Source organism: Alosa pseudoharengus, unplaced genomic scaffold (assembly GCF_046254945.1).
Source record: "Alosa pseudoharengus isolate Yale_2024_CS ecotype anadromous, Long Island Sound unplaced genomic scaffold, YU_APseudo_1.1 YU_APseudo_1.1_scf_3, whole genome shotgun sequence".
Taxonomy (NCBI): Eukaryota; Metazoa; Chordata; class Actinopteri; order Clupeiformes; family Clupeidae; genus Alosa; species Alosa pseudoharengus.
In genome coordinates this window covers 24091945-24118396 of record NW_027468718.1, presented here as the reverse complement: position 1 = coordinate 24118396, position 26452 = coordinate 24091945, and the positions used below count along the sequence as shown (strand labels likewise).

The 26452-nt window shown below is 45.6% G+C and overlaps 1 protein-coding gene across 1 annotated transcript; it reads left to right on the top strand.

Annotated features, from left to right (window-relative positions):
• Positions 1-1921: 1921 nt before the first annotated feature.
• On the top strand, positions 1922-25299 carry LOC143099688 (FERM and PDZ domain-containing protein 4-like). Its single transcript, XM_076262614.1, has 17 exons — positions 1922-1962; positions 11702-11818; positions 15537-15697; positions 16179-16281; positions 17054-17099; positions 18156-18260; positions 18517-18624; positions 19200-19331; positions 19680-19799; positions 20087-20223; positions 20528-20654; positions 21250-21339; positions 21452-21634; positions 21771-21894; positions 22127-23155; positions 23521-24726; positions 25167-25299. Exons 1-17 carry the CDS (start codon positions 1922-1924, stop codon positions 25169-25171), a joined length of 3834 nt encoding a protein of 1277 aa, XP_076118729.1. The 3' UTR covers positions 25172-25299.
• Positions 25300-26452: the final 1153 nt, after the last annotated feature.

Sequence of the window (26452 nt, the reverse complement as noted above, 5' to 3'; positions counted from 1 at the left end):
AGTAAATAAAACCAAATCAAATCCTGAGCGGGTCAGAGGGAGGAGAAGGATGTGTGTATGTGCATGGGAGCTCATATTGACTCTCAGCCCTGTGCTAGTAATGACTCAGCAGGTCTCCCATGTCCCTTGGCGTGCGTAGCACCTCCAGGATGCTGATGAATTGCACATCAACACCTCTTTACCGGGTCATATCTGCACAGGCTCTCTTGCGCTCATTTTCTGTCCCCCTCCCGCGCCCCCCCATGGGGGTCAGAGTTCAAGCTTACAGTAACCCTGGCCAGCCTGACTGGTCTCAGGAGCGGAGACACCTGCAGGACAGTGACGCCGGTGAGCCACATCCGCTGGTCAAGTGTGTGGGGATGTGAGGATGTGCAATGTGTGTTTTGATGGTGTGAGGAGGGTAGTGTGTGTTTTGATGGTGTGAGGAGGGTAGTGTGTGTTTTGATGGTGTGAGGATGTGCTGTGTGTGTTTTGATGGTGTGAGGATGTACAATGTGTGTGTTTGATGGTGTGAGGATGTGCAATGTGTGTGTGTGATGGTGTGAGGATGTACAATGTGTGTGTTTGATGGTGTGAGGATGTGCAATGTGTGTGTTTGATGGTGTGAGGATGTGCAGTGTGTGTGTTTGATGGTGTGAGGATGTGCAATGTGTGTGTTTGATGGTGTGAGGATGTGCAGTGTGTGTGTTTGATGGTGTGGTGTGTTGGGTTGCAGCTGAGGCTCGGTGTGCTGTCTGGGGCCGATGCAGGGCTCTTGGGCGCGCGGAGAGAAGACCACACGTGTAAACAGTGGGACTGGACTCCCTCAGCCTCCGCCTGTAGCCAGTGCCTCTCCAGCCTCTCCTCCACAGCAGCCGTCAGAGCCAGCCCCATCCTCATCTCATCCCCACACCCTTATGTCTGCTCTCTCTTCTCTCTCTCTCTCTCTCTCTCTCTCTCTCTCTCTCTCTCTCTCTCTCTCTCTCTTTCTCTCTCTCTCTCTATCTCTCTCTTTCTCTTCTCTCTCTCTCTCTCTTCTCTCTCTCTCTATCTCTCTCTCACTTCTCTCTCTCTCTCTCTCTCTCTCTCTCTCTCTCTCTCTCTCTCTCTCTCTATCTCTCTCTTTCTCTTCTCTCTCTCTCTCTCTTCTCTCTCTCTCTATCTCTCTCTCACTTCTCTCTCTCTCTCTCTCTCTTTCTCTCTCTCTCTCTATCTCTCTGGTCTCTCCTCCTTCGGTCACTTTGCCACACCTCCTGTCTAACAGAACAACAACCCCCATGTTCCTCTGGATCCCCCTCTCATTTCCCCCCTTTCAATCTCCAAACTCACAGCACCGGGGAACTGATGATACTGCCCTTTGCAAAGGAGGAGGGGAGAGAATCAAGGAAGCCGGCTGCCTCCATCAGCAGTGATTTGCGTGCCCCTTCCACCCCTCCCTCTCATTTGTTCCACCCTCTCTCTCTCTCTCTCTCTCTCTCTCTCTCTCTCTCGCTGCCGCTCTCTCTCTCTCTCACTCCCTCTCCCTCTCTTGCTCCTGTGCTCTCTCGCTCACACTCCCGTTTGAAAAGCTGTTGTTACTGCACAGCCTCGGCACGTCATTCCACTGCGATGGAAATGAAATAGAGTTGGCTTAGCCCAGCTGACAGAGGCATGCTTTGAAGGATGTAGCCTGGGAACCTGCGCTGCCAGATCCTGTTCCATGGGTTGTGAATCTGTGGCACCGATGCGGAGGGGACACGGCAATCACTCAGCCGTGCACAAGCCCCGGCAACAGGACTAATCTCTCCACCTCACTCCTGGAAAAGCTCCTCTGCTTCCTCTGTTTTTGTTTCATTATTCTGAATTATTCATCCTCGCCGCGTGGACGGCAGACCTTGCCATGGAGGCAGAGTGAGGCACATTTCTGGACCCTTTTCGCTCTGACCACAGCCTTGCCGCACGTATGGATGTGTTCAGCTTTGTGAAGATGCCAAAGCTGTCGGGGTGAGTTGGCTTGATGCCGCGAATCGCCTTGTGTGCTAACGTGCCCTTTTGTGTTCCTGGCAGCGCATCCATTATCCAGGGACATGACTTAGAGAAGCAAGGAGGATTTACATTAAATGGTTTCAAGCAGCTCGTGGAAAAAAAAGCTAAGCAGAGGCTGAGTGTTGAAGATGATAACTTATTCCTTGTGCTGTCACATGTGATCATGTAGGCAAGAGGAAGAAAGAGAGAGAGAGAGAGAGAGAGAGAGGGAGTGAGAGAGAGAGGGAAAGGCAAGGAGGAAGGGGAAGAGAAGTACTCATAAAACTTAATGATGTGTTCTCTTAGTAATCATAATTTGTCTAAAACTCATTTTGTCTTTACATGTGTTTGGGGGGCTATATTATTGCTGTACAATTTTTATATATTTTGAATCCTTAAATACCCTTTGAGATTTTAAATATGAAATACTGTAGAACACCGAAAGGTTGATAGAACACGAACGGATGATTTGAACACATGTGTCTGACGATAGATTTGAACACATGTGTCTGACGATAAACCTGCATTAGATATTTTTTGAAGAAACAATATGAACATGAATTTTGTGTCTTAAATTATTTGCAGTGGCCTGCTTTAGCAGATATTACATTTCTTTGAGAAATTAAGAAATGAAATTATGTTTTTTTTTAATATTAAAGTATAAGGGCAATAGGCACAATGACATGTCTGTGAGAACAGAGTGAGTGAATGACAGAAAGAGGTAGAGAGGAAACATATCTAAACATTCACAAAGACAGAGAATGACTTGTTCTTTGCTATTGCCATAAGATCATAGAGAGAAGTTCTTGACATTGTGCAGAATCAGTTCACAGTTCTTGGTATGATCTGTGAACAATATTTCCAAGTAAGCTTAATATTGCACCCTACTGAGCACCACTTTCACATATTGGGTTGACTGACTTTCTTGATTTGAACCCTGTTAACCTTCCTAACCAGCTCATTGTCAGCAGGTCTGCTACTGAGTTCTGACTGGGTGTGTGTGTGTGTGTGTGTGTGTGTGTGTGTGTGTGTACCCTTTCACTCCAATCCAGTTGAAAGGTACAGGCACAGTCATCACTTTTAGAATGTTTGCTATCTCATGTTGTCACAAATATTTGATTTAAGCACAAAACATGGAGCAGTGCTGAATCTGATGCACCTCCAGTTTTATAATACATATTACTCAAATCAGTAGATGTAATTATGTGATGTTTAATTTCAGGCATGTTGGGACTATTGCCAGCTCTTGTTTGCAGAGGAATTACAAACAATTGTGCACATATGCTTTCAATATATTGTGTCAACAATTCCCTAAAAGCATTGGTTTGGGAATGCTTCATTTGATTTGTATGCCAAGCCAACATTTTGCTATGGTCAATTTCAAATCAGAATTGTTTATCCAGAGCAACCACTCACCAACACCATATGGATATGGTGGGTTTTAACCCGAATATTTTGAACATTATTTACAAATCATGATGACACTGGATTAAGATGACATCAATCTGAGATGACATCTGGTCCATTCAAATGAGCAGTGGCTGAAGAGCAGCCTATGGAGTTGTAATGCCCATAGGAAAGGCATAGTACACCAAAGACAAACACAGACCCCAGACTTTTCTTCTAGTGGCATGGGTTCTTACTGTGCTACTTTTTTGAATCAGTGATTCAGGGGAACCGTTGTAAAAGAGAAAAGACTGTAGTATGTATATTTATCCCCTCTGGTATCATTTTAATACTCCGCTTGTGGTCTGACTCATCTACAACTCTATTCCCATTGGTAGTGCCCTATTAACACTTACTATACTATTACTGAATATGATGGTGTATTCCAAAAATACCACATTCATACACTGAAATGCGTTGAGTGGTTTAAGGCTATGGGTTATCTGTGAGAAGAGGTCTGGGGCTGCTGCCCACTATAGAGAAGCAAATACATGCACTGTTGCCCTGTAGTCTGTTGAATCTGCTTTTAATTCAATGGTCCTAGTAAAGACAAATTCAGGGAACAGGCTGAGCTCTTAAAATGTTAGTCTGACATTGGCAGTTTGTGAGCAGCTCTGGGAATGAAATGATGTAGGCTGTATATTTCAGGAGCATCCTGCAGAAGCACAAGTAAGGACACACTAATGAGAACAAGCCCACATGCATTTGCTCATTTTCCAAATGGATGACTGCACTGAGCATTTGTGAGCACTAAATTTAATCATGCTTCTGTCTTCTCTGTGTGGCATACAGTATACTGGGTATGTAAAGCCTCTTTGTCTGTCCTCTGCTATCATTTCCCCTGTGTTTGGCTAAAAGCCTTCAGGTGAACATCCTTTTATCTTCACTGTGCTATCTTTTGGCTCATCAGGAACCTTCCTTTTATAGTTGCTCTCATTCCAGTATTGTCCTTGTGATACAAACTGCTGTATATATTGTATGGCCTTCATGACACAGAACATATAATATTCCAACGTGCCTCTTATACGAGAGTAACATCTTTCTGTATTATTATTGGGTATCTAAAATACTGCAGTGCTGCCCTATGCAACATGTACCCTGCTTAAACTTAGGCAGACTTCAGCATCTTGTTTGTGAAAATGTGTATAAAAAGAAGCACTTCATAGACAAATGGAAGGGGCATATTTAATTCATGAATCTGTGTAGCTCTTTGGCTGAGTCCTTTCTCTGAAATGGATGTGTATAAAGTAACACAAGCTTTGGATGAAAAGTATGCAAGCTGAAAATGATGTTTTTAGAACTAGAAGGTTATAAACGAAATGTACAAACCAGAAGGTATAAACTAAAATGCTTCATAAGCAAGAAACTCTTTCACTGGATACTTGAAACTTAATGTGCCTGCGGTTCTGACACAGTTCTGCCATTCTTACTGTATATTGGATGGTAGATGTGTTCAGTTCATATTCACAGTCTGCCTTTGTGGTAGAGGCAATTTTGTTAACCTAATTGTTCATTAGGGTACAAGAAGACTTCAAGATAAAAAGTGTGTTTCCTTTTGAATCAGAAGCCACTCAGGGTTAGACATTGTCCAGAGTAAAATGGATGCTCCGGAGCCCCAGGTGGCAGGAGCAAAAGAAAGGTTGCAGGCCAGTATTCATCCCAATCTTTCAAAGCCAGGCCACAGAAAAAAATACTGTGGTATAATAAGGTGCAAAAGCATTCAGAGGAGCAGGTCCCTTGCCTGTAGGGCAGTAACACAATAGAGGGTGTTTTATGTTTGCTATTAACGTTATAAGGGCAAAAGGGAGAATAGGGTTTATGGCATTCAGTGGTTTGTCAATGGACAAGTGCTGTAGTTACTGAAAGCCATTGTGGCTGTCTGTACATTTACAACCATGCCAACTATGAGCATGGCCATTAGAGCTTATGTGAGTCCTTCAGCTCTGTTATAGCCATCGCCACATCAACTCTCACATTAGACCTATGTCATATTATGGACATCAAGTTATGGACATCATGTAATGTAGGGGTAACATTAATCAGTGTGCTGTTGCTGCCTTTGTGGTGCTCTATACGAGGTATATTGGGCTTAACAATAGAGCAGTGTTCTGCTTGGAATCAGCTAGCATGAGGAGGAGGCATGCGGGGGGACTGAACAGGCTCTTTAATGGAGTGCCTTACCAAATGTCTTAGGTGGGTGGAAGACAGATTTTCCTGAGTAGAGAGAATTGACTACGAAATTAAAATAAGAAAAACAGCTCTCTCTCTCTCTCTCTCTCTCTCTCTCTCTCTTTCTCTCCCTCTCTTTCTCTCTCTCTCCCTCTCTCTCTCTGTGTGTGTGTGTGTCTGTGTGTGTGTGTGATGTTTTAAACCCAAATTAACCTGACAGAAGCAGATGTAATTATGTGCGTACTCTGTGGTCATTTGGATTCAAACTGAACATAGTGTACACACACAAGCAGTACTGTGGTGTCGCTGGTGGGCCAGTTTTATTAGCTGTCTGTGACCGGTGCTGTGAGGTGTATTGATGGCCGTGTTGGTGGGTGTTATTGCGTTATAATTGGTGCAGTGCCCAGTTATTTCCCGGAACTGCTGTGGTGCCGCGTGGAGTGCTGAGATGGGGGTTTGATGAGGCTCTGACGCCGCGGCGCACAGCTCACCAGGGGGATGCTGGAGGTGGGACAGCTCTGACAAGCCTGGGTGGCGGAGCAGACGTCCAGGGGGCTCATGCAGCCATATGGGCAGCACAGGACAGGGAGTAGTGGGCAGCGCTGAGGCGAACAGGAGGAGCAGCCGGAGATCGGACAGCAACAGGCCCTCTGAGTCCGTGTAGGAGGAGAGAATGTCCCGCAGGGCACACGCGGCATAATCCACATTTTACCACTGCATAGCACTCACTAAGACAAACACAGAATGTATAATGAATATTTATCCCATTAAAAATGTAAAAAGGTAAAAAAGATTGAAAAAGCCCCACTAGCTGTGTAGCGTGTTCTTAGAGGAATGCAAAGTAAGCAGTATGTTTATTGTTATACAAAATAATCTAAACGGCACGGAAGCTCATCTCTATATGGCACATTGTCTGCTCCAAATAGACTGTACACATGGCCTATGGCTGCATGTCCTCTTGATAATGTGAGAATGACAAGACAGCACCATTTTATTCTACTTTCATGAAGCGCACCATATGCAGCTGTGAGATATGGCAGTGTATGTCAAGAGTCACAGGAAAACATATTTACATTCATAAAATGATGGAATGGCGACATTACTCATAGTCATATTTAATAGTGGCGTGAGATAGATTTGGTTCTGAATGCTGGGATTGTATGTGACATCAGAAGCTTTTTAATGAAGGTTGGAATTCCAGGGCGCAAACAGTGAACAGTTTCCCCAAACACCCAGGAAAGGAGAGGAGTTTGTTTTGCTGAGCTGAGAGGCTCTGTGGTGCATGAAGTCGAGAGTGGCTTCACATCGATGCTCCAGCACTTTCTGTACTTTTCTAGTCGACTGGGGCCATCTCCTGAGATGGTCATTAAGCATGTTTCTGTATATTAAATTTTCATAAAGATTTTCTGTTACATAATCTTGTCCACCAACCTGTCTTCTCACCAGCGCTGTCATGGGCGCGGAGCACGGGCACATGTGAGTGGGCAGAGTCACCAGGGCTCTCCGCCTCTCTTGTACTTCTGTCATCTTCATCATCATCATCATCACATACCACATGATCATCAGCAATTCATATTCTACACATCGCTGTTAGCTGAAAAGGCTGTTTCAGAGTAGCTATTTTTCATGACAGGGATGCTAATGTGGCCTGCCTAATATGACAGACATGTTAGGCACACCACTCTCACAGTGTGACAGAAGCATGACAATATAATACAGCTGTATTCAAAAATCCAAAGTGCTCAGGCTAGATCCTAACACAGTCTTCATTCCTACCAGACTCAGACTAGTCCTCATTTCTGTATGACTGATATAAGACCAAGCTTTATTATGAAAATTATGATTTTTTTTTTTTTTCGCATGTCCAAATTTCCGTCAAGGATTCCCGGGACACTGAAAGACCGGGGTAGACGAAACTTAGTGGGCATGTAACCCCATATGGATAGCATGGAACCATCGTTTTTCGTTTTGATCTGTAGCCCCCCCGCTGGACTGCACCCCCCGAAAGGAGGGTAGGGCAGACACAGTTTTCTGTGAATATCTCGAGAACCGTAAGGTTTAGGAGGACCTTTTTTTTTTAATGTTGATCTCAAGGGGCCATGTCAACCCATTCCATAACCACTCATTTCATGTATAGCGCCACCTAGTTAAACACAAAAAAGTAAAAATGAGGTGTTGTAATCGCAGGTATCTGTGACCTAACATAGTCAAAACTGCACGAAATTGGAAGTGTAGGATCATTATGACACCCTCTGAATGCACGCCAAGTTTCATGGAATTCCGTTCATGGGGGGCCACACAATAAATTAATTTATGTTACTATACACCAATTGGCCTGTAGGTGGCCAGAGACAGTTTTCTGTAAATATCTCGAGAACCGTAGGGCCTAGGAGGTCCACCTTTTTTTTGTATGTTGGTCTTAAGGGGGCATGTCAACCCATCCCATTACCACTTATTTCATGTATAGCGCCACCTAGTTAAAAATTAAAAAGCAAAAAATTAGGTGTTTTCATCACAATATCTCTGGCTGACATGGTCAAAACTGCATGAAATTGAAAGTGTAGGATCATTATGACACCCTCCGAATGCATGCCACGTTTTGTGAACTTTCGTTCATGGGGGGCCTTATATTAAAATAATTTATGTGTACATTTAGTGACCGTACACCATCAAGGATTCCCGGGACACTGAAAGACCGGGGTACACGAAACTTGGTGGGCATGTAACCCCACATGGATAGCATGGAACCATCGTTTTTCGTTTTGATCTGTAGCCCCCCCGTTGTACTGGACCCCCCGAAAGGAGGGTAGGGCAGACACAGTTTTCTGTGAATATCTTGAGAACCATAGGGCCTAGGATGACCAATTTTTTCCGTATGTTTGCCTCCAGGGGTCATGTTAACCCATTCCATGTGCACACATGTGCATAAACAGATACACACGCACACACATACATTCACAGTAATCATACGTATGACACATACTCACACAGTAGACATATGTACGCATGCATGCACATGCACAAACACACATACGCAGGCAAACACACAAGCACGCACACACACACACACACACACACACACACACACACACACACAGACAGAAACATAAACGTGTACACGCACACATGCACACAATTCAAGAATTTCTCAGAATTATGAACAGGCAAGATGGAGGTGGGGTTGTATAAAATGAATTTTACATGTGAAATCTATGAACTAATCATGTTTTGGTACTTGTTGTCTAGCAGATACCAGTGAGAATTGAGTGTGGATAATGCAATTTAGTGAGACAGTTAGAATCATATAGGCCTTTCAGCGTGATTTATTTTGTGGAAAAAATGTGCTGGACTGGGCGGCGGTCATATTTTGTACCACTCTGCGGTACATCTAGTTATAGTATGGAACCGATAAAGCATGTTTCAGAGGAATAGGTTTCATTAAGCGAGTGGGGATTTGCATGTCCCTGTTCCTCAGTAAGCTGTGTGGGAAGAAAACAAATGGCTGTCCAGCAGGCTGGCTTGTGTGGACTGATAACTAGTGAGCTAAGCTAGGGTGGCCGCCTGGGTTTCATTTCACCTCCTCTTGAGATTGGTGGGGTGAATTATTTACTCGGCGCCGAGGATCGTGTTCATGTGCTGGAATGTGACAACTGTGTGGTCTCTGTAGAGGCCACTGAGGGAAGCTTAAGTAATTACATATTTGGGGAAATGAAACATTGATCACTTTTCAATGAGGTCAACAGAAGAGTAGAGGGGAATGGGAAGTGGGAGGTTTTCATGCTCTCTTGAGCAAATATCGGTCACATGCACTTTCTCAGTTTTACCCGTAATTACAGTACTTGCCATATAGTTCAGGCATGTAGGACTATATTTTGACAAAAATATATCTGCTTTTCATTTATTGGTGAAGGTGAAATACATTATCATTACATGTGCAGGTCAATATGCAGTAGTGCTCCATGAGGAATGAGACAGGATGACCCTCTGTAATTTCCACTCAGATGCAGTACTTCAACTCCTCTGACCTTTATTGCCATAGCAACAGAGACCAGTGGGGCATTAGGCAGAAGCCTCCAATTTACTCCTGTTTATTTTATCAAGGCATGGCTGATGGGCTTTCTCATTTATCCAACATCATAGGTTTTGAGTGTTTGTAATTGGCATGCTACATTTATGATGTGTCACTAGATGTAGTAGAATTAGCAATTATCCAAGACTGATCCATAAAATGAGCAACGGGGAAATATTGGAGCTTCGAGCAGGTGGTGTGCTTTATTTATTTATTCTGTTTACTGCATCTTGTGCAATGTTCTGGCTCTTACATATAGCATAAACACAGACAAACACTGAATTGTTTTTATAGAAATGAATCCCCAAATATGATTTTCAGTCAAATTAACACCTTCGAGCATAAACGATGAGGAGTATGACAGTGTGTATGGCCTGCGCTCTTGGTCAGCTGTCCATGAACAGTGCACCGTGTGTGAGTCAGGCCCACATGACAGAGGCAGCATCATTTATTGATGGCTGCTGAGGAGGCTCAGTTTCACCGCGTGGTTGTGTGTGCGGGCCCTCTCCTCTGGGCTTTAGTCAAGACCAGCACACCCACCGTCAGGGGCCAAAGAGACATACTGTAACAACGCGTCAAAGATCGACATTCTACAGGCGCCTCTGTTCTGTTTTTACTCTAAGTGGGAATATGGACTTTGAGCAGTGTTTGGGGCATTCATTTCACTTTTCTGAGGGCCCATCAACTGAAACTGTGAGTACAGAGCTCCTCTCATATACTTAACAGATCTTCAGTCTGCCTCAGTCACTCACTTGTTTGTCTATTCAGAACAATACTGTTTCCACAGAAATACATACATTCTGTACATCATGACTGATTTCACAAACTACATGTCTGTGTCATTATATTTTCTATGCTTCTATAAGGCATTAACAAAAGTCTGTTACAACATTTTACAAAGCTCTGTCACACACACTGTTTTATTGCCAACTTACTCATCAACTACAATAGGCAAATGACAGACTAATGGATGAACTAGGATCTTGAACTCTCACGTTAATTTTGCCCACAGTGAGAATTCATGCACACATTTCTTGTTGAGCTATGTAATCAGTCACTATCTCTGCATCTCTGGTATACAAACTGTTGTTGTTGTTGTTTTTGTCTTTCTTTTTAAAGTTTTAATGAGACTAATGTAATGAATGCCCAATGGAGGCAACAGGGTCACATCAGCATTGGGTTAAGTGCAGAGAAGCTCAGGCATTTACCTCACAAACTGTGTGCATCACATATGTACTCATATGGACCCTAGTGGACACATAAACATGACATTATAGCAGAGGATATATAACTATCAGATCTGCTTTGAATAATAGATGCTCAGAGCTTAGTTAGATAGCAGGCATTCCTTTCAAGTGACAAGGCTCCCTTTTAAAAATAGAAGGCAAGAGAAGGAGGAGGAAGGGCTGAGGAAGTGGTGGGGATGGTTAAGCAAGACATGATGAGGAGGCCATTCACACTGACAGAGCCCCACAATTATAGGCAGCCCGCTCTGAAAGAAGCACTTTAACACCTACACTGGAGAAATGGACAGGGCTTCATCAAAGCCAGAAGAGCACCAGTCAGTACTAATGAATCTGAATCAATCTTTTATCTAGACAAGTATGTCAATATCTGGAGGCTCACCACAAAATGAATATTCTTCTGTTAGATAGGGGAGGTTAAGGCCTATGGTTATTTTTGTATATCTTTAAACTGCATTTGACATCATCTTGAATAAAGAATATCTGAATTAAAAGTGCCTTCTAGGGAATCTACTAACAACCAATTTCATGGCACTGAGAGCACAAGAGTGAAGCATAACAATTATGGTGGCGTGTCAAGATTGAAAAATTAATTCACTCTGTACCCAGTGATTAAACTCTGATGGCAGACTACTTGTATGACGCTGTATCCACACAAACCATATAACTGCTCTGTGATTATTGCATAACTCTGTAGTTGTAACAGTAGCTGTGACAGAATGCAAGCTTTCTGATGTTGATGTTTGCTGATGAATGTGATGTTGTGGTGTTGTGTTTTTCCCCACAGCAGCCACAGGACCAAGGCGTCAGGCTGGCCACCCCCCTCTGGCAGCTGGAGTCCCTCCCAGGGAGCCCCCAATGGCTGGGACATGGCGTCCAGTAGAGAGGGCAGAGACTGCTTCATCAAGTGAGTAGGCTGCGGATGGGCTCCCGTGCAGATGTTCGGGAGGCTCTTTTTATCCCAACCCGTGATTATCCCAGACACGTTACCCAGCTCTCGCTCCCCTACCCATCAGCCCCCCCCCCACCACCCCCCACCCTCGACACCCCCCCCCCCCCCAATTCTCCATCTGTGCATCCAGCATACTGATGCTCCCTCTCCTCCCCTCTCACCCTTTCCACTGCTGCTGCTGCTGCTCACTCCGCTCTGTGGCGAGCAGGCAGCCTGTGCTCCGTCTCACACCCTCGTGCTGCCCAAATCTCCCAGGAGGAGCAGGGAGGTATAGCATAGCCAGAGAGCGCTGCTATATAAAACCCTCCACCCCGTCCCCCTGAGAGGGCACTGGGGAGCAGGTGCTTTGATCTCACCGAGAGTTCTTAAAGAATGCTGCTCGGGAGATAAGAGGAGGTGCTGCTGTGTCACAGCGGTCCGGCTCCAGGAGAGAGAGAGAGAGAGACTGGACACTCTGGGCATCGGGCTGCAGGTAAAGGGAAGTGTTTTTCTTGCCTTCCGTGCAGCACTTCCACTGGATGCTAATGCTGGGATCCCAGTGTAACAAGTGCGCCTTCAGGCTGCTTTGGGCAGGGATGCTGCCACTGTAGGAGGATGAGGCTTTTGTAGCTGCTGCGTCTCTTTGCTTTCTTCCCCCAGCAGTCGTGTGTGAGTAGCGCTCATTTTCTTCTGATTCTAAAAATATGACAGTCTGCACAGAGGCATCTTTTGTGGCTGTATTCTCCTGCATGCTTTTCCACCCCTGCCTCCGATTCCAAAGCTTTGTTGTGTTGCTATGGCAAATCTTGCTGCAGTTGAGCATCTGCCTTGGTGATAGTGGCTGTGGCAGGAGAGGAGAGGGCTACATTTGAAATCGCTCGCTTCGGGTTGGAAGTGGGACTCGCCGCACAGGGGTTGTGGCCTCAGCAGCCACAGCAACCGCTTACGTAAGAACTGAACACCACATCTCACAAATGCACAGAGCGCAGAGACAGAAGCTGACTGGTATACAAAGGGCCATATGAGCCGTGCTCACACTGAGGGACCCTATGCGTGTCTGCTGTGTGTGTCTGCTGTACGTGAGGCCACTCCATTCTAGTGACGATACTCCTGGTGTAAAATGCATGAGGGGCTGCCACTCTGAGTTTTAATGTTTAAACTCTGGTGTCAATATTTTATTATGCTGGACCATAAAGAATTCGAGGGCCTTGGCAGAAATACATGACTAACCTCTTACGTGACATTGCATATATAATGCTGGTTACAATAACACAGTTAGAGTGTCTAGGGAGTGCTGAGGTACTGAACAGTCATGTTTAGTTTCAGTTTGTGTGATGTTGGTAGTGTTAGTGTGATGATGGGCCTTCTATTTATTTGCTGTGGAATGTTGGCACAATTGCAGAATTGAGATAGTATTTGTGTGTGTGTGTTTGAGAGTGAGAGAGAGAGAGAGAGAGAGAGAGAGAGACTGCCAAGCTTTAAAATTGTGGGACGCAGATGTGAAGACAAGGTTAAAGTGTGGTTAAGGAAGCCTCAAAAGTGCATGAATTGTGGGAGGCGGAGGGTGTCACAGGAGGCAGCCCGCACGCTTCCACCTGCCAAGCCTTTAGGCTCAACAGCTCAAGGAGAGTGAATTATTTAAATCTGGTGCTATCTCACCTGAGATGCGTGCTTTTGACTGCAAGTCAGCCCAGAGACATTAATGGTATATGAAACAGTGGGCTTAATCTCAGGCAGCAATCAGAGACTGAAGAGGATAGGGGTGGCTGAGAAGAGGTGGTTGGATGGCATTCTGAGGACACTTCATGTCTCTATCATACACATGCAGGAAATACCTTGAGGTGCATGCCACTATGCAAATGTTTGTGTTGGAGTAGAGCATCATATGGACAGAAGCACACTAACCAAGAATGGACTGCCCAGTAGCCTGGTAAACCCGATCCTTTGTGGTAAGAGAAGACGCAAGCATGTCCACAAAGGTCCTGCCCCGACATCAGAAAGAGTTACCCTTGAGAGACAGTTTTAGCATTTGTATATTTTTATTGAAAGAACTCTGTGACCAGATGGAATAACAATAATCAACAGCTGTAATGGCGGCGTGGCGGTCATCCCTGCTGGGCACATGGAAAATTATGGTTATCTAATCCTTCATCAGCTCCACAGCGCTTGCATGAGAGAAGAATGACCTCCCCCTGGACTGCTTCTCTCCCGTCCCTTCAGCGGGCACCCAGTGCCCACGGCGCCTACTGGCCGTCTCAAACTCATCTCACACACTAGTGAAGTAGGAGCTTGTGTCCATCAGCCCAATGGACGCCAACACAGGCAAAATGCAGTGAAGCGTCAGATTAGATTGATGTGATATGAAAAAGGAGCTATAAGGTGATTATTGGCCCACATATTGATTGATATGGGGACGTGTCATGTGATCGGCCAAATCAATGAGAAAACGGCAGATGCTGCGGGACAGTTTGAGGCTTGAGTAACAGATAACAATTCACTCATCTGCACTTCGTCTAACAATGAATGATCCTAAGTTTATCTCTTGTACACCTTTATAATGTAAAGTTGAATTTGAAAGAGATTTTTGTGGCACGTGCCATATGAATTAACAATGGCTGCTGATTAGATTCCGAGAGCGAAATGTCTTACTGACAAAATGCAGTCTGAAAGGAGAGAACCCTGCTTAAAATGGGGATTCATTACCAGCTAATGGTGATGATTAGGGGCCATTAGCTCCATGGCTGTCATCACATTGGGAGGCTGGCCATGTTTAGCAGGTGGCCATGGCTAGTGAGAAGACAGCACACTTCCTGGATGCAGAGGTCCATATGCTTTCCATCGCACGCAATCTGGTGTGCTTGTCACAACTATTACAGAAAACTTCAAGCAGGATATTACGTGACAGACATAGTAAAGGGTTCCATTTCCAAAACAAGTGTTGTGACTTGTAGTGTCAATAGAGATGCACAACGTGCAACAACTCACTGTGTGTCTAATTAAAATAAGAACAGTGACCCTATGTTTTGATGGAAACACCTTCCTAACACTGTAATGCGACACAGATGTTTGTATGGTAACTTTAACTTCACCCGTGGTCTGCACTAACCCTTGTTCTCCCAGAGAATGCCTTGAAAGATTAATTGCAGCTCTTTACCATGGAGGAGAGCATGTGTCAGAAGTGATGGTGAATTGCACACTGCCTACCCTGCCCACGGCTTTAATTAGCCAACAATGTGAGCATCGCAATGGGAGCGCCGCTGTAGAAATGAGCATAAAGAACCATAGAGACACTGGAAGGCAAGCAGAGGAAGCAGGAATGGAACACTGGTATAGCATATCGACCACAGAGCTCTTCTGTGGTCCACGCTGAAAAGCCCTGGTGGAGGAAATACTGTAACAGGCAACAATTAACTAGTGTCAGGTCACCATGCTGTCCAGGCTTACGGCAGCAAAATATTTCTATAATAACTGAAGGAGGCAGTATACATGATAGTGATTTAATTAAAGGCTGAAGACGAATTAGGTTGGCTTTCTGAAAGAAATGACCGTAGCTCAATCTCTGATGGAAAAATATATACAAATGTTAATGGTCATTTGCCGATTTGTCTGTTTTCTGGGGTCCTTGGGGTCATACAGTACATGTATATTTGTGCGTCCATCAATCTGAGTGTGGCTGTCCCCTCCTCCCTTGCAGTCACGTTTCCCAGAGCAGCTCACTGGAGGAGGTCCGTCTGGACGGGGACAAGGTCGCTCCTCCAGCACCGCGGAAGGTGGAGATGAGACGGGACCCTGTGCTGGGATTTGGCTTTGTGGCAGGAAGTGAGAAGCCTGTAGTAGTCCGCTCTGTCACCCCAGGTAACATGACCCGTACAGCTCGAGGACTATATGCTGACGTGCTTGATGTACTAATATGAAGGCCTTGTATGGTGTGATATATCTGAAGTGCTGTATGCTAGGATATTTGTTATGCTTTCCTTGACATGAAGGAACTATAAGTTTTAGTTCATGCAAAGCGTGCAGCAGTTTACAGTGATGTATCTTAAGTGCACCGTTCTTGTGAAAGTGATGTGAAAATGCCACTGAATTGGGGTATTATCAAAAGTGGCAAGCATTTACTCATATGACCAGAGATGGTGTTCTTTTGTAATTGCCAGAACAAACTCAAAATACCAATACCTAAATATTCTTTAATATGGTAGATCCTCTGCTAAAAAGCACTTCATTCAGTGAGTGCATTTCGCATTCATGAATTTAAAATGGTTTGTGATTTCAATCTAGTATACATGAGGGCTTTCACAACACACGCGACACACTCTCAACTGTGCTTCCTGTGCAGGGGGTCCTTCAGAGGGCAAGCTCATCCCCGGGGACGAAATCGTCATGATAAACGATGAGGCCGTCAGTGCAGCACCCAGAGAGAGGGTCATCGACCTGGTCAGGTAACATCCAGCTCCTAGTCACCCGCTGTGGAGTGCATGAAGTGACCCTGCTGTCAGGGCCATCCTAACAGCAAGCAGCTGGCAGTCTACCTACCTCCACTCCAAACAGAGAATGTCATTTTCCCTCCTGCCATTTTATCGGTTAAAGTTAGCAGAGGATCAATGATTGATACGCACCTGTGCCTGTGACAGTAGAGTCCTCAGGTGACCTGCGGCAGACACTGATGGCAGTCTGTCACGACTGCCTCGACCCTGAGTGCATTCAGCCATGACAGCAGGATGCTGTTGGTTTAAAGTGGCTGTTCCCAGGAGTGATGACCTCTCACTACTTCTGTTCTCTCACCAACATGTACAGTGTTCTGCAGCAGGACTTTTATGGGAAATTGTTATGCATAAATTGATCGGTCCTCTGGAGAAACACAACCATTAATCTGAAATATTTTATGAAAAAGTGTTGTGAAATAAATATTATATATTAATGTATATTGTAATGTATACAATATATTACACAAATCTGTATTGACAACATATAGTGGAATGCTTCTTACATTGTAACTCAGACCCATATACTGCATACAGTAACTCATGTCTGTGTTGGTAAAAACAAGAAGCATTCATGCATTTTTCATAACCTAACATCACTTTTTAATAGCATCTGTTATGTAAAGATAGAACCACCTTAACCGTATGTAGAAATGGTGGTAATGTGCCATCTTTTATTCAGAGGATGTTGGGATCTGTATTTCCTTCTCACGTGTGTTCCCTCCTGCAGAAGCTGCAAAGAGTCTATCGTGCTGACTGTGGTGCAGCCATACCCAGTAAGTACCTCCATCCATTTCACTCCCATTTCTAATCAAGGGCCATTGGATGATGCAACGGTGCCTTTCTTTTGTGATGTCCCCTGCACTGTCTCCCTCACTGAAATAGTGACAGTTGAAAAAAAGAAAACTTTTCAGCTCACTAATTGGGGGTGCAAATAGTTTCCGGCTGTTAGGATGCTGCAGCGTTTCACACTTGGCTGACTTCAAAGGTCTTTAATCCAAACACTGGGAGCTCCCTCCAAACACACACTCGTGGGGTAAAGAGTGAGTTAAGGGAGTAAAGAGACCTTGGCTGAACCTCCCTCATCAGTATTCACATCAGAGGACACCACCACTGTGGACAAGACACACATGCTGGGTTAGACTGGGCTGGAGGGATGGTGTAAATGGACAAAGCTCAAAATAATATTTACACTTTGAAATATGGGGCCATTGAATGCCAACAGTTCTTAGTTTTATTATAATTATAAGTTATAATTATACGGTGTTTGTCCATTTTGAAAACTCCTTAGTGCTTGGCCATACATTTGATCAGAGATCAACAGAAACGTCTTATGTTAGTGATGAATAATCTTTGCTCTGGCTGCTGTGGATCTTTTTTTTTCTTTTGAACTCCTCTGTTTAAATGATGCATCAGAAGAACAGAAGATAAGAAACGCTCCCTTTAGAGAGGAGAGGAGCTTGATCATCCCACTGGATGGCAAAAGAACAACAATAAGAGCTTTTATAATGTAAACTGTAAGCGCTCCTCTCTCTGTGCCACAGCGTGACAGCGGTGGTTACCAGCAGGACTACCATTGTGCTAAGACACAGACAGTATTAAGATCTCATTAATGTTACAATAAGGAAGAGTTGGGATTTTACAGGCCGTGACTGATGTAGTGACCACACAAAGGAAAGGTTGGGATTTTACAGGCCGTGACTGATGTAGTGACCACAAGGAAAGGTTGGGATTTTACAGGCCGTGACTGATGTAGTGACCACACAAAGGAAAGGTTAGGATTTTGGCAAAGGCTGGACACATGTGAGGATGACTCTCTGTGCCCTTTTCAGTCACCCAAGTCTGCGTTCATCAGTGCAGCCAAAAAAGCCAAGTTGAAGTCCAACCCGGTGAAAGTCCGCTTCGCAGAGGAGGTCATTATAAATGGCCAGGTCCCAGTAAGTAATGAATGACCTCTTTGAATCATCACTATTCATTCATGTGCATGAAATTGGGGGGAATTTAATTATTTTAACAACGGAAATAATAAAATGTATTAATTATGGCACTCTTGCTGTTCATTTGAAGCCTTGTAATATTTCAGATATTAAGTAAATTGTGAATGCATTTTGTCAGCAGAACTTCAGTGGCCTTCCTTTAGCATTTTACTGTGAAATATATGGCTAATGTTGTTGTATCCTCGTTTCATTTCAGGAATCAGTGAAGGATAACTCTCTTCTCTTTATGCCAAACGTTCTGAAAGTGTACCTTGAAAATGGACAGACGAAATCATTCAAATTTGACAGCAACACCTCTATTAAGGTACTGTCCCTACATACAAGAGGGATATGTTTTCTGTTTAAATAATCAGTGTGTCAGTAATCAGTCTACTCACTGTCACAGACATGGACATGTATGTCCAGAATGTTAGATGAATTCCATGAGCTGCAGTGATACCTTCAGTGGGCGTTTGCTTTAAGAGCTGAAGTTAAGATGAGAAAATACACAGCTTGGAAACTATATTTCTCTGTCTAAAATATATTAAATAACAAACCTTTTGGAAAATGTATATAATAACAAACACAATAAAACAAAGAGACAACAACAACAAAAAGAATCACCTGGAGATATGAAAAAATTGCACGGCATATAGAAGCAAAAACATGGCTCTGTGCAACATACATGCTCTAGTTTAGATTGCCATGTTTTCACTGTGCCTTTGGATATGTTTCACTACCTGCAAAGAGCATCACACCCCAACACCTCATCAATCCACAGCATCACTGAGCCCCATGTTATTCTGTCTTTCTCTCTTGTTTACTGCTAGGTCTTCCTTTGTGCTCCTGTTAATAATGCATGTGTGTGTGTGTGTGTGTGTGTGTGTGTGTGTCTGGCAGGACGTCATCATGACCCTGCAGGAGAAGCTGTCCATTAAGAGCATTGAGCATTTCTCTCTAGTGCTGGAGCAGAGGGCAGAGGGCTCCTGCAGCAAGCTCACCCTCCTGCATGAGCAGGAAATGCTAACTCAGGTGAGCACGGCTAGCTCCATTAGAGACAGAGCCAAAGCGGCGCGCGTGCCCTCCTACCCCACCTGGCCAGCGCCCTCACATTACAGGCCTCATGCCTGAATAGGACCTGCGTGATGAAAATGCACCCAGTTACAGAGCCATCATGTGCAAATTAGAATTTCCAATCACTTTAGAGTTTCCACGTGAGAAGTATTTATATATATATATTTGATGATTGGTGCTCTGCAGCAGATTACATGTCTTGGTGAGTAGTAGTCAGTAGATTTAGTGGAAGTGCAGCAGCCATTCATGTGCTGGATGTCATTGCCATGATTAATCCCCCCCCCCTCCATGTTGTTGTCCACCTAGGTGACACAGAGGCCAGGGGCACACAAGATGAAATGCTTTTTCCGCCTCAGCTTCGTTCCAAAGGATCCCGTCGACCTGCTCCGAAGAGATGCGGTGGCATTCGAATACCTCTACGTCCAGGTCAGTCTCTTCACTCACAGACAAAGGAAATAGCCTTTGCCCCATACAAACAAATAAAACAAATACCCTCAGGCTACACAAGGTCAATAATTCTGTTTTCAACACAATTGTGTGCCATATGGAGGTCATTACCCCAGTCGTCACCACTGACCACTGCCCTTGCAAATCGAAGGTAGCAGAGTGCGGGCGTTGAGGAGTGCTGGGGCGTGAGTGCCTGTGTGACTTCATCTGCACCTGCCCCCTCTCTCTCCCCTCCCCTCCCCTCCCCTCCCCTCCCCACGCTCCAGAGCTGTAATGACGTGATTCTGGAGCGCTTCGGCTCGGAACTGAAATATGACACCGCCCTCCGCCTGGCCGCCCTGCAGATGTACATCCTGACTGTCAACACCAAACAGACCCAGAAGGTCTCCCTCAAGTACATTGAGTGAGTTTAACCCTGAGTGGGGTAAAAATATACCCTACCACGCATCCTTTCCCCCCTTCACAAAAACAAAAACTCTGACAGCTCTCAATGCAGATTATCTGCGGGAGATTATCTAGATTCTATTTGCTGCCATTCTCCATTGCCAAGTATTTATCTATGTGCTATACTGCAAATGCACAGGATAATCCAGTCAATGTGTTCAGCAAAATAGAGACGCCACATGTTTATGGATGAGGGATCCATGGTTAAAAGCCGGCATTTTGAGTCAGAAATCACTTTTGCTTTTTTTTTCCGCGCTTCACAGGAAGGAGTGGGGCTTGGCTCTCTTCCTGCCCCCGGCAGTGCTGTCCAGCATGAAAGAGAAGAACATCAAAAAAGCCCTTACACACATTCTTAAAACAAACCAGAACCTGGTGCCCCCTGGCAAAAAGGTACTCTCTCTCCCCTTTTCCTCCTCTCCTCTCTCTTCGGCTCCCTCATTCATGCTCAGTGCTCAGTCCTTTTGTGAGCCATCTCCCTTTGGTAGACAGATTGGGAAACCAGGGAGAAATTGTGCATAATGTCTCTTTGGAGAAGAGCATAAATAACAGCTAACTCAATTCTGGCTTTCGATAACCACTCAACTGACTTGTGAATATACAAAACAGCTGTTTGTCTAACTGGTAAACATATAAATTGTAAACTGTCTTGCTATTCTCTATGATAACGGCATGTAAATAAGATCATGTGTTATTAAATCAGGATAATTCCCCAGTGCATTAGCCTGGAGGCCTAAAAAGTAACAAAATGTGCTTGGGAAATGATGATTAGAATAGAAAAACTGGACAGATCATCATTTGCCAGCCAGCAGTGGTAAACTGGTTTTAGATTAATGCCGTATTTCTGTTTTTGGCTATGAAGCTGCCCAGTGGCTTTAGTCAGCCAAACGTGATAAAGCATATGGCCAAATGCTGCCCCCTGGTGGTTATGAAAAGTAAAACATGTTCTACCATCTCAGTGGAATTAACTCTAAATTTTGTCTTGCAGCTGACTGCCTTGCAGGCAAAGGTTTACTACCTGAAATATCTCAGTGAATTGCGACTGTATGGTGGCCGTGTTTTCAAATCCACTTTGCTGGTAAATGAACAGCTACTTACATTTATTATACTGAATCTCATAATGATAATGATGAATGACAAAGATGTAATGACACAGAAAATAAGTCTTATCTCTTCTGTAATTCTGCTAGCAAGGTGAGAAGCACACTGAGGTGACTCTACTGGTAGGGCCAAGATATGGCATCAGTCACGTCATTAACACCAAGACCAATCTGGTGGCCCTCCTGGCAGACTTCAGCCATGTCAACCGCATTGAGATGTACACCGAGGATGAGAAGAATGTCCGAGTGGAGCTGCATGTCTTAGATGTAAAGGTGAGATGGCTGCTGTGGCTCTAAATCTTTCTAGTGTTCCCTTGCCTTTTCAATGGTGTATGCTATGCATCACATGCCAGTGTTGTTTAGCTGCTGTTAGCAACTGCTGTTTCATTATGATATTTTTTCTTCACAGCCCATCACTCTGTTAATGGAGTCCACTGACGCCATGAATCTGGCATGCTTGACCGCTGGCTATTACAGGTTATTGGTGGATTCTCGCAGGTCCATCTTCAATATGGCAAACAGCAACACAGGAGGTATATGCTGGGTCTAATACATTAACATAACGTGACACAAAATATTTTTAGCACAGCAAATACATACAGTTCATTCACATGACTTATTGGGACATCACATGTTTTACTACACTTTCTGAGAAGTGGAGTCAGGCTGAAAATAGATGGTCACCTCAAACTGCCTCAAAACTGGTCCAGATCTGATGAATGTGTAAGCCAAACCTCAAATCTGCTTGTTGTGTTTCCTTATCAGGACATGACTCAAGGGGGAAGCACACCTATCAAGCCATAGAGTGGAACTACAGCGCCCCCTGTGGAGGCTATGAGGAGCACAATCACCAGGCGTACACAAGAGAACTGCCCAACAAAGAGCCCAACTACTCAGACTATGGCCGGCGGGACGGCGACGGCGCTCCCCTCTACATCACAGAGGTGCAGCATCCCCAGCACACTGGCCTCATGGGGGACAGGTCAGAGCAGGTCAGCCGAGGCACACACGCCCAGCCTTACCTGTGTGTGCCTCGGGCCAAACCCCACGACTCCCCCCGCAGCGCCAAGGTGTCCTTCATCTTCGGAGACCCTCCTCTGGACCGCGTGAACCCGCAGAACCTTGGCTACCAGCGCTTGATGGACGACAGCCACGAGGTGTTGGACAAGCACAGGCACTTGTACATGCAGCACGTGGACGACTACAAGACCCTGGACCCTGTGCTGGACGGGGACAGCTTCCAGTACCCGGCGCACCCGGTCTACAGCGACGCCAAGATCTTCGGCAACACCGAGGGCATCGAGGAGCCCCTGCTGCACGACATCTGCTACGCGGAGACGACGGACGACGCCGAGGACGAGGACGAGATCAGCTGCGAGGAGGACATGGTGGTGATGGGAGACTTGCGGGACAAGCAGCCCACCTTCCTCTCACTCTCCGAGTCCAGCGACGACATCATCGACCTGACCTCGCTGCCGCCGCCCCCCGAGGGCAACGACGAGGAGGACACCGACGTGCTCCTGCAGTCTCTCAACCTGGCCATCGCCGCGCCGCCGCCCGGCTTCAGGGACAGCTCCGACGAGGACGAGCACCACGGCCCGCCGGCCGCCGGCAGACAGTCCGGTCACGTCCGGCGCAATGACATTCCCGTGTCCCTGATCGATGCCATCCCCACACAGAGTGAGGGGGAGTCAGAGGAGGGCCTGGACGATGCTGTGGTCTCCACTCTGCAGGCGCTAGAGGCTCTTGCAGCGTCTGAGGAGCAGTCGCACCCTCAGTCGGACAATAGTTCAGGTTCTTACACTATTGTAACATTCATTCATTGACGGCACATCCACGTTCCAGCCATCCATTCTTTTTGTGTTTGTTTATATGCCTCTCTTGCTCTCTTTCTCTGTTGAATACGATCCCATTTTCCTTCATTTTGATTTTGTGTGAGCATTGTTTGTTTATTCACAATTGTGACTCATTTTTCAATGTGAGTTGTCATTTATTTTCATTCATTTCTTCTGTTTGCTTTATGATTTATGTATCAGGACATTTATTGCATTTCAATTCATAATCCTCAATCATTTTGTACAAATAAACTCTTTTCAAATATCTGTGAGGTGCCTCATAAGTTGTTATTAATAAAATGTTTGTCTTTCTGTGATACACAGGTGTAGAAATATCAAGGGCTTTTAGTCCCGAGTCGTCTTCTGATTCCGGAAATGAAACAAATTCCTCCGAAATGACGGAGAACTCGGAGCTGGCCGCAGCTCAGAAACACTCAGAGAACTCCTTGCGAATGTTTGTTGCTACCGCTGAGGGCTACCAGACACTGGCCGAGGAGAAGACAGACTTCCGCAGGAGCGTGTGTGAGGGCGAGGGCATAGTGTCGGCGCAGTGCAGCCCTCCCAAACTTCAGGAAGAGGACCACCAGTCCACGGCTGTGCCTTCCTCGCAGATCCCCCACTCAGATGCCATTGAGATGGAGCCAGAAACCATGGAGACCAAATCTCTCACAGACTACTTCAGCAAAATGCACATGGACACAGTGATGCCCGGCTCCCAGAGACAAAGGAAGCCAAACGAGGTGGAGGGCAGTTTGCCTGACGAGGGCACAGATGACCTGAGACAGATGAAAATGCCCGATCCAAACGGAGAGGACCCGCTCCTAGTAGGAAAATACAACAGTTTTAATGCACGTGATTCACACCAGTTTGAAATGGAGAGAATGTCGCTTCCATTTCATGAGAAGACCCAAAGATGGCAACAGATGGCTGAAAATAAAACAGCTGGGCGAACGCCTCCAGAATACACTCACGACTGCAATGCGTTGCCCATGGCTCATGCTGACAAAGCTATGGCCAAGGGAGAGAGACTCGACGAAAACGGTTCTGCCGGACTCTGCAAATACACGCGGTCTCCGGCCACAGAGCCCTACTCCACAGAGCAGCCAAACACACTCCCTGCTAACCAGCAGCTGCAGCTGAGCCAGACTGGCCCAGCAGAGCCCGACGCCACACGCTTGTACGAGTACCACCTGAGCAAGCGCATGTCGTCGCTCCAGAGCGAGGGCATCCACTCGCTGCAGAGCTCGCAGTGCTCGTCCATCGACGCGGGCTGCAGCACGGGGAGCAGCAACTGCGTCACGCCCATGGACTCGCCGCTCTGCACCGGGGACGGCGCACACCTGCTGTCCGAGTCCTCCCTCAAGGGCCTGGGCTACGGGGGTCCGGAGGAGAAGGCCTACGCCAAGCCCCCGCATCCCAACATGGACCCGTCCTTGGTCCGCAAGGTCCATGCACAACCTGGCACCGAGCCAGCATTTGGAACCATTCGAGATGGTTGCCATCGCATGCCCAAGATAAGGGAAACCACAGGTACACCTAAAAAGCACTCTCTCTATATGTGATGCATGGTGTATACACCCATATACTGTACAATAGAAGCCATGAAAAGATACAGGACATGGTGGCAAATACTGTAAAAGCATTTAACAAGATAGAATGCCACAAAATCAGAAAACTATGAGTACACATAGTGTCTTGAAAAGGTAAAAGACCAAGTGTTTTCCCATGTCATATTTTGTCAATTGAAGCCTAAATCTTAGAAATCTTAGAGACATTCTTTTTCATGTAAAAAGAGGAACATGTTCGTTTTTAACTGATAAATCAGTAAGAAATCCTAACATATCTAGGTCAGACCAGTGATTAATGGGTAGCCCAACACTATAAGAGTGTTAATTAATGTGGCACCTTGACATAATCTACAACAATCATTTCTGGGTCCTTAACCATTCTCTTTCTCTCTGCCACTCCAGTGTAGCGTGTTCGGAGCTGTAGGGAGCCAGAAGAGGAGACCAAGTCGTCTGGCTCCACTAAGTCTACTCTAGTCCCATGCCACCACTGTCTCACAACCGCACACTGTCAAAAAAAGTGCCAAAGCAGGAGAGTGTGGAGGCTCTGAAACTAAATTTCCCATTTGATGTTTCCCGTCAAGCCTCTTTCCTCTCCCCTCGTCCCCTGACACAGGCGGCCACTGGGGCCTTTATCAGGTTGGACACACAGGACAAAACAGAACGACTGGCTCAGGGAGTGTTACTTTGGGGGGGGGGGGGGGCGGAAACCAAAAGCAAGAACAGGTAGAGAGGAGGTTGGATGGCCCCGTCCCAAATGTCTGCAGGCAAGTATTCTTGGGATTCTTCTCCCAGTGGCAGGTGATTCATGCTAACGCCATCAGCAGCATGCCAAGTGGACGTCCCTGCAGGAGGAAGTAGCCCCATGTATGTGCTGCCTCATCGGGAGCTGCCAAACCCTGACTGGACGTGCCACGGCCCCGCTTGCTGCTGCCGAAGAGAGACAAAGAGGAGTGTTTCAGCTAATGGGAAGAAATCATGAAGTCTCATGCTGGCCACACACGTTATGAAACAGAGTAGACGCAATCACAGAAACCACGCTGATGAGGAACTGAAAGCCCCCCGCTGCAGCTGGTCTATGTCAGGCTCTACACCAGAGAGAGAAAACCTCATGGATCCCTCCAGTACAACTAGTGGTAACAGGATGATGTATACGGGTGCTATGCATTTTGAAAGACATAAAAGTGGACTTGATTGCGGTTTGGTGTCCTCTCGACTGTTGCTAGTGTTGTTAGTGACATTATGAGATGTCGGTTGGCCCCTGAAGTATGCAGTTCACCTTAAATTGGGAAGCCTCAGTGGGAAGCAGAACAAGAGGACTAAGGAGTCCTGGTCATGACCTGGCCGTGCTGCTGATGTGTCAAGGAGTAGCATCCCATCCTCCCCTGCGTCTCCAACCAAAGCATCAGCGCACTGACACATCATTCCACTGCCGTGTCCACTGTCTGCTCACTGACTCGCTCACTTGAAAGGAACACTCTTGTCTTTTTAATGATCAATTGCAAAAGCCATACATAAAGACATGGGTTGATCCGGCCCACCCATTGTGAACTGTTATGATTTATCCTTGCCTTGTGTATATTTTGTCTAATATGTAAAATTATAAATTCTATGATAGAGTTTCTAAAAAAAAAAAAATCATCCAGATAAATCCATCCAGATAATTTCAAGTACATGATCTGAAGTATTGC

Excerpts from the sequence above, each read along its gene's own strand:
- LOC143099688 (XM_076262614.1), top strand. The coding sequence starts at position 1,922 with ATGGATGTGTTCAGCTTTGTGAAGATGCCAAAGCTGTCGGG. Across the intron at positions 19,800-20,086 it reads TCGAATACCTCTACGTCCAG|AGCTGTAATGACGTGATTCT; the intron begins GTCAGTCTCTTC and ends CCCACGCTCCAG. Across the intron at positions 21,895-22,126 it reads GGCAAACAGCAACACAGGAG|GACATGACTCAAGGGGGAAG; the intron begins GTATATGCTGGG and ends TTTCCTTATCAG.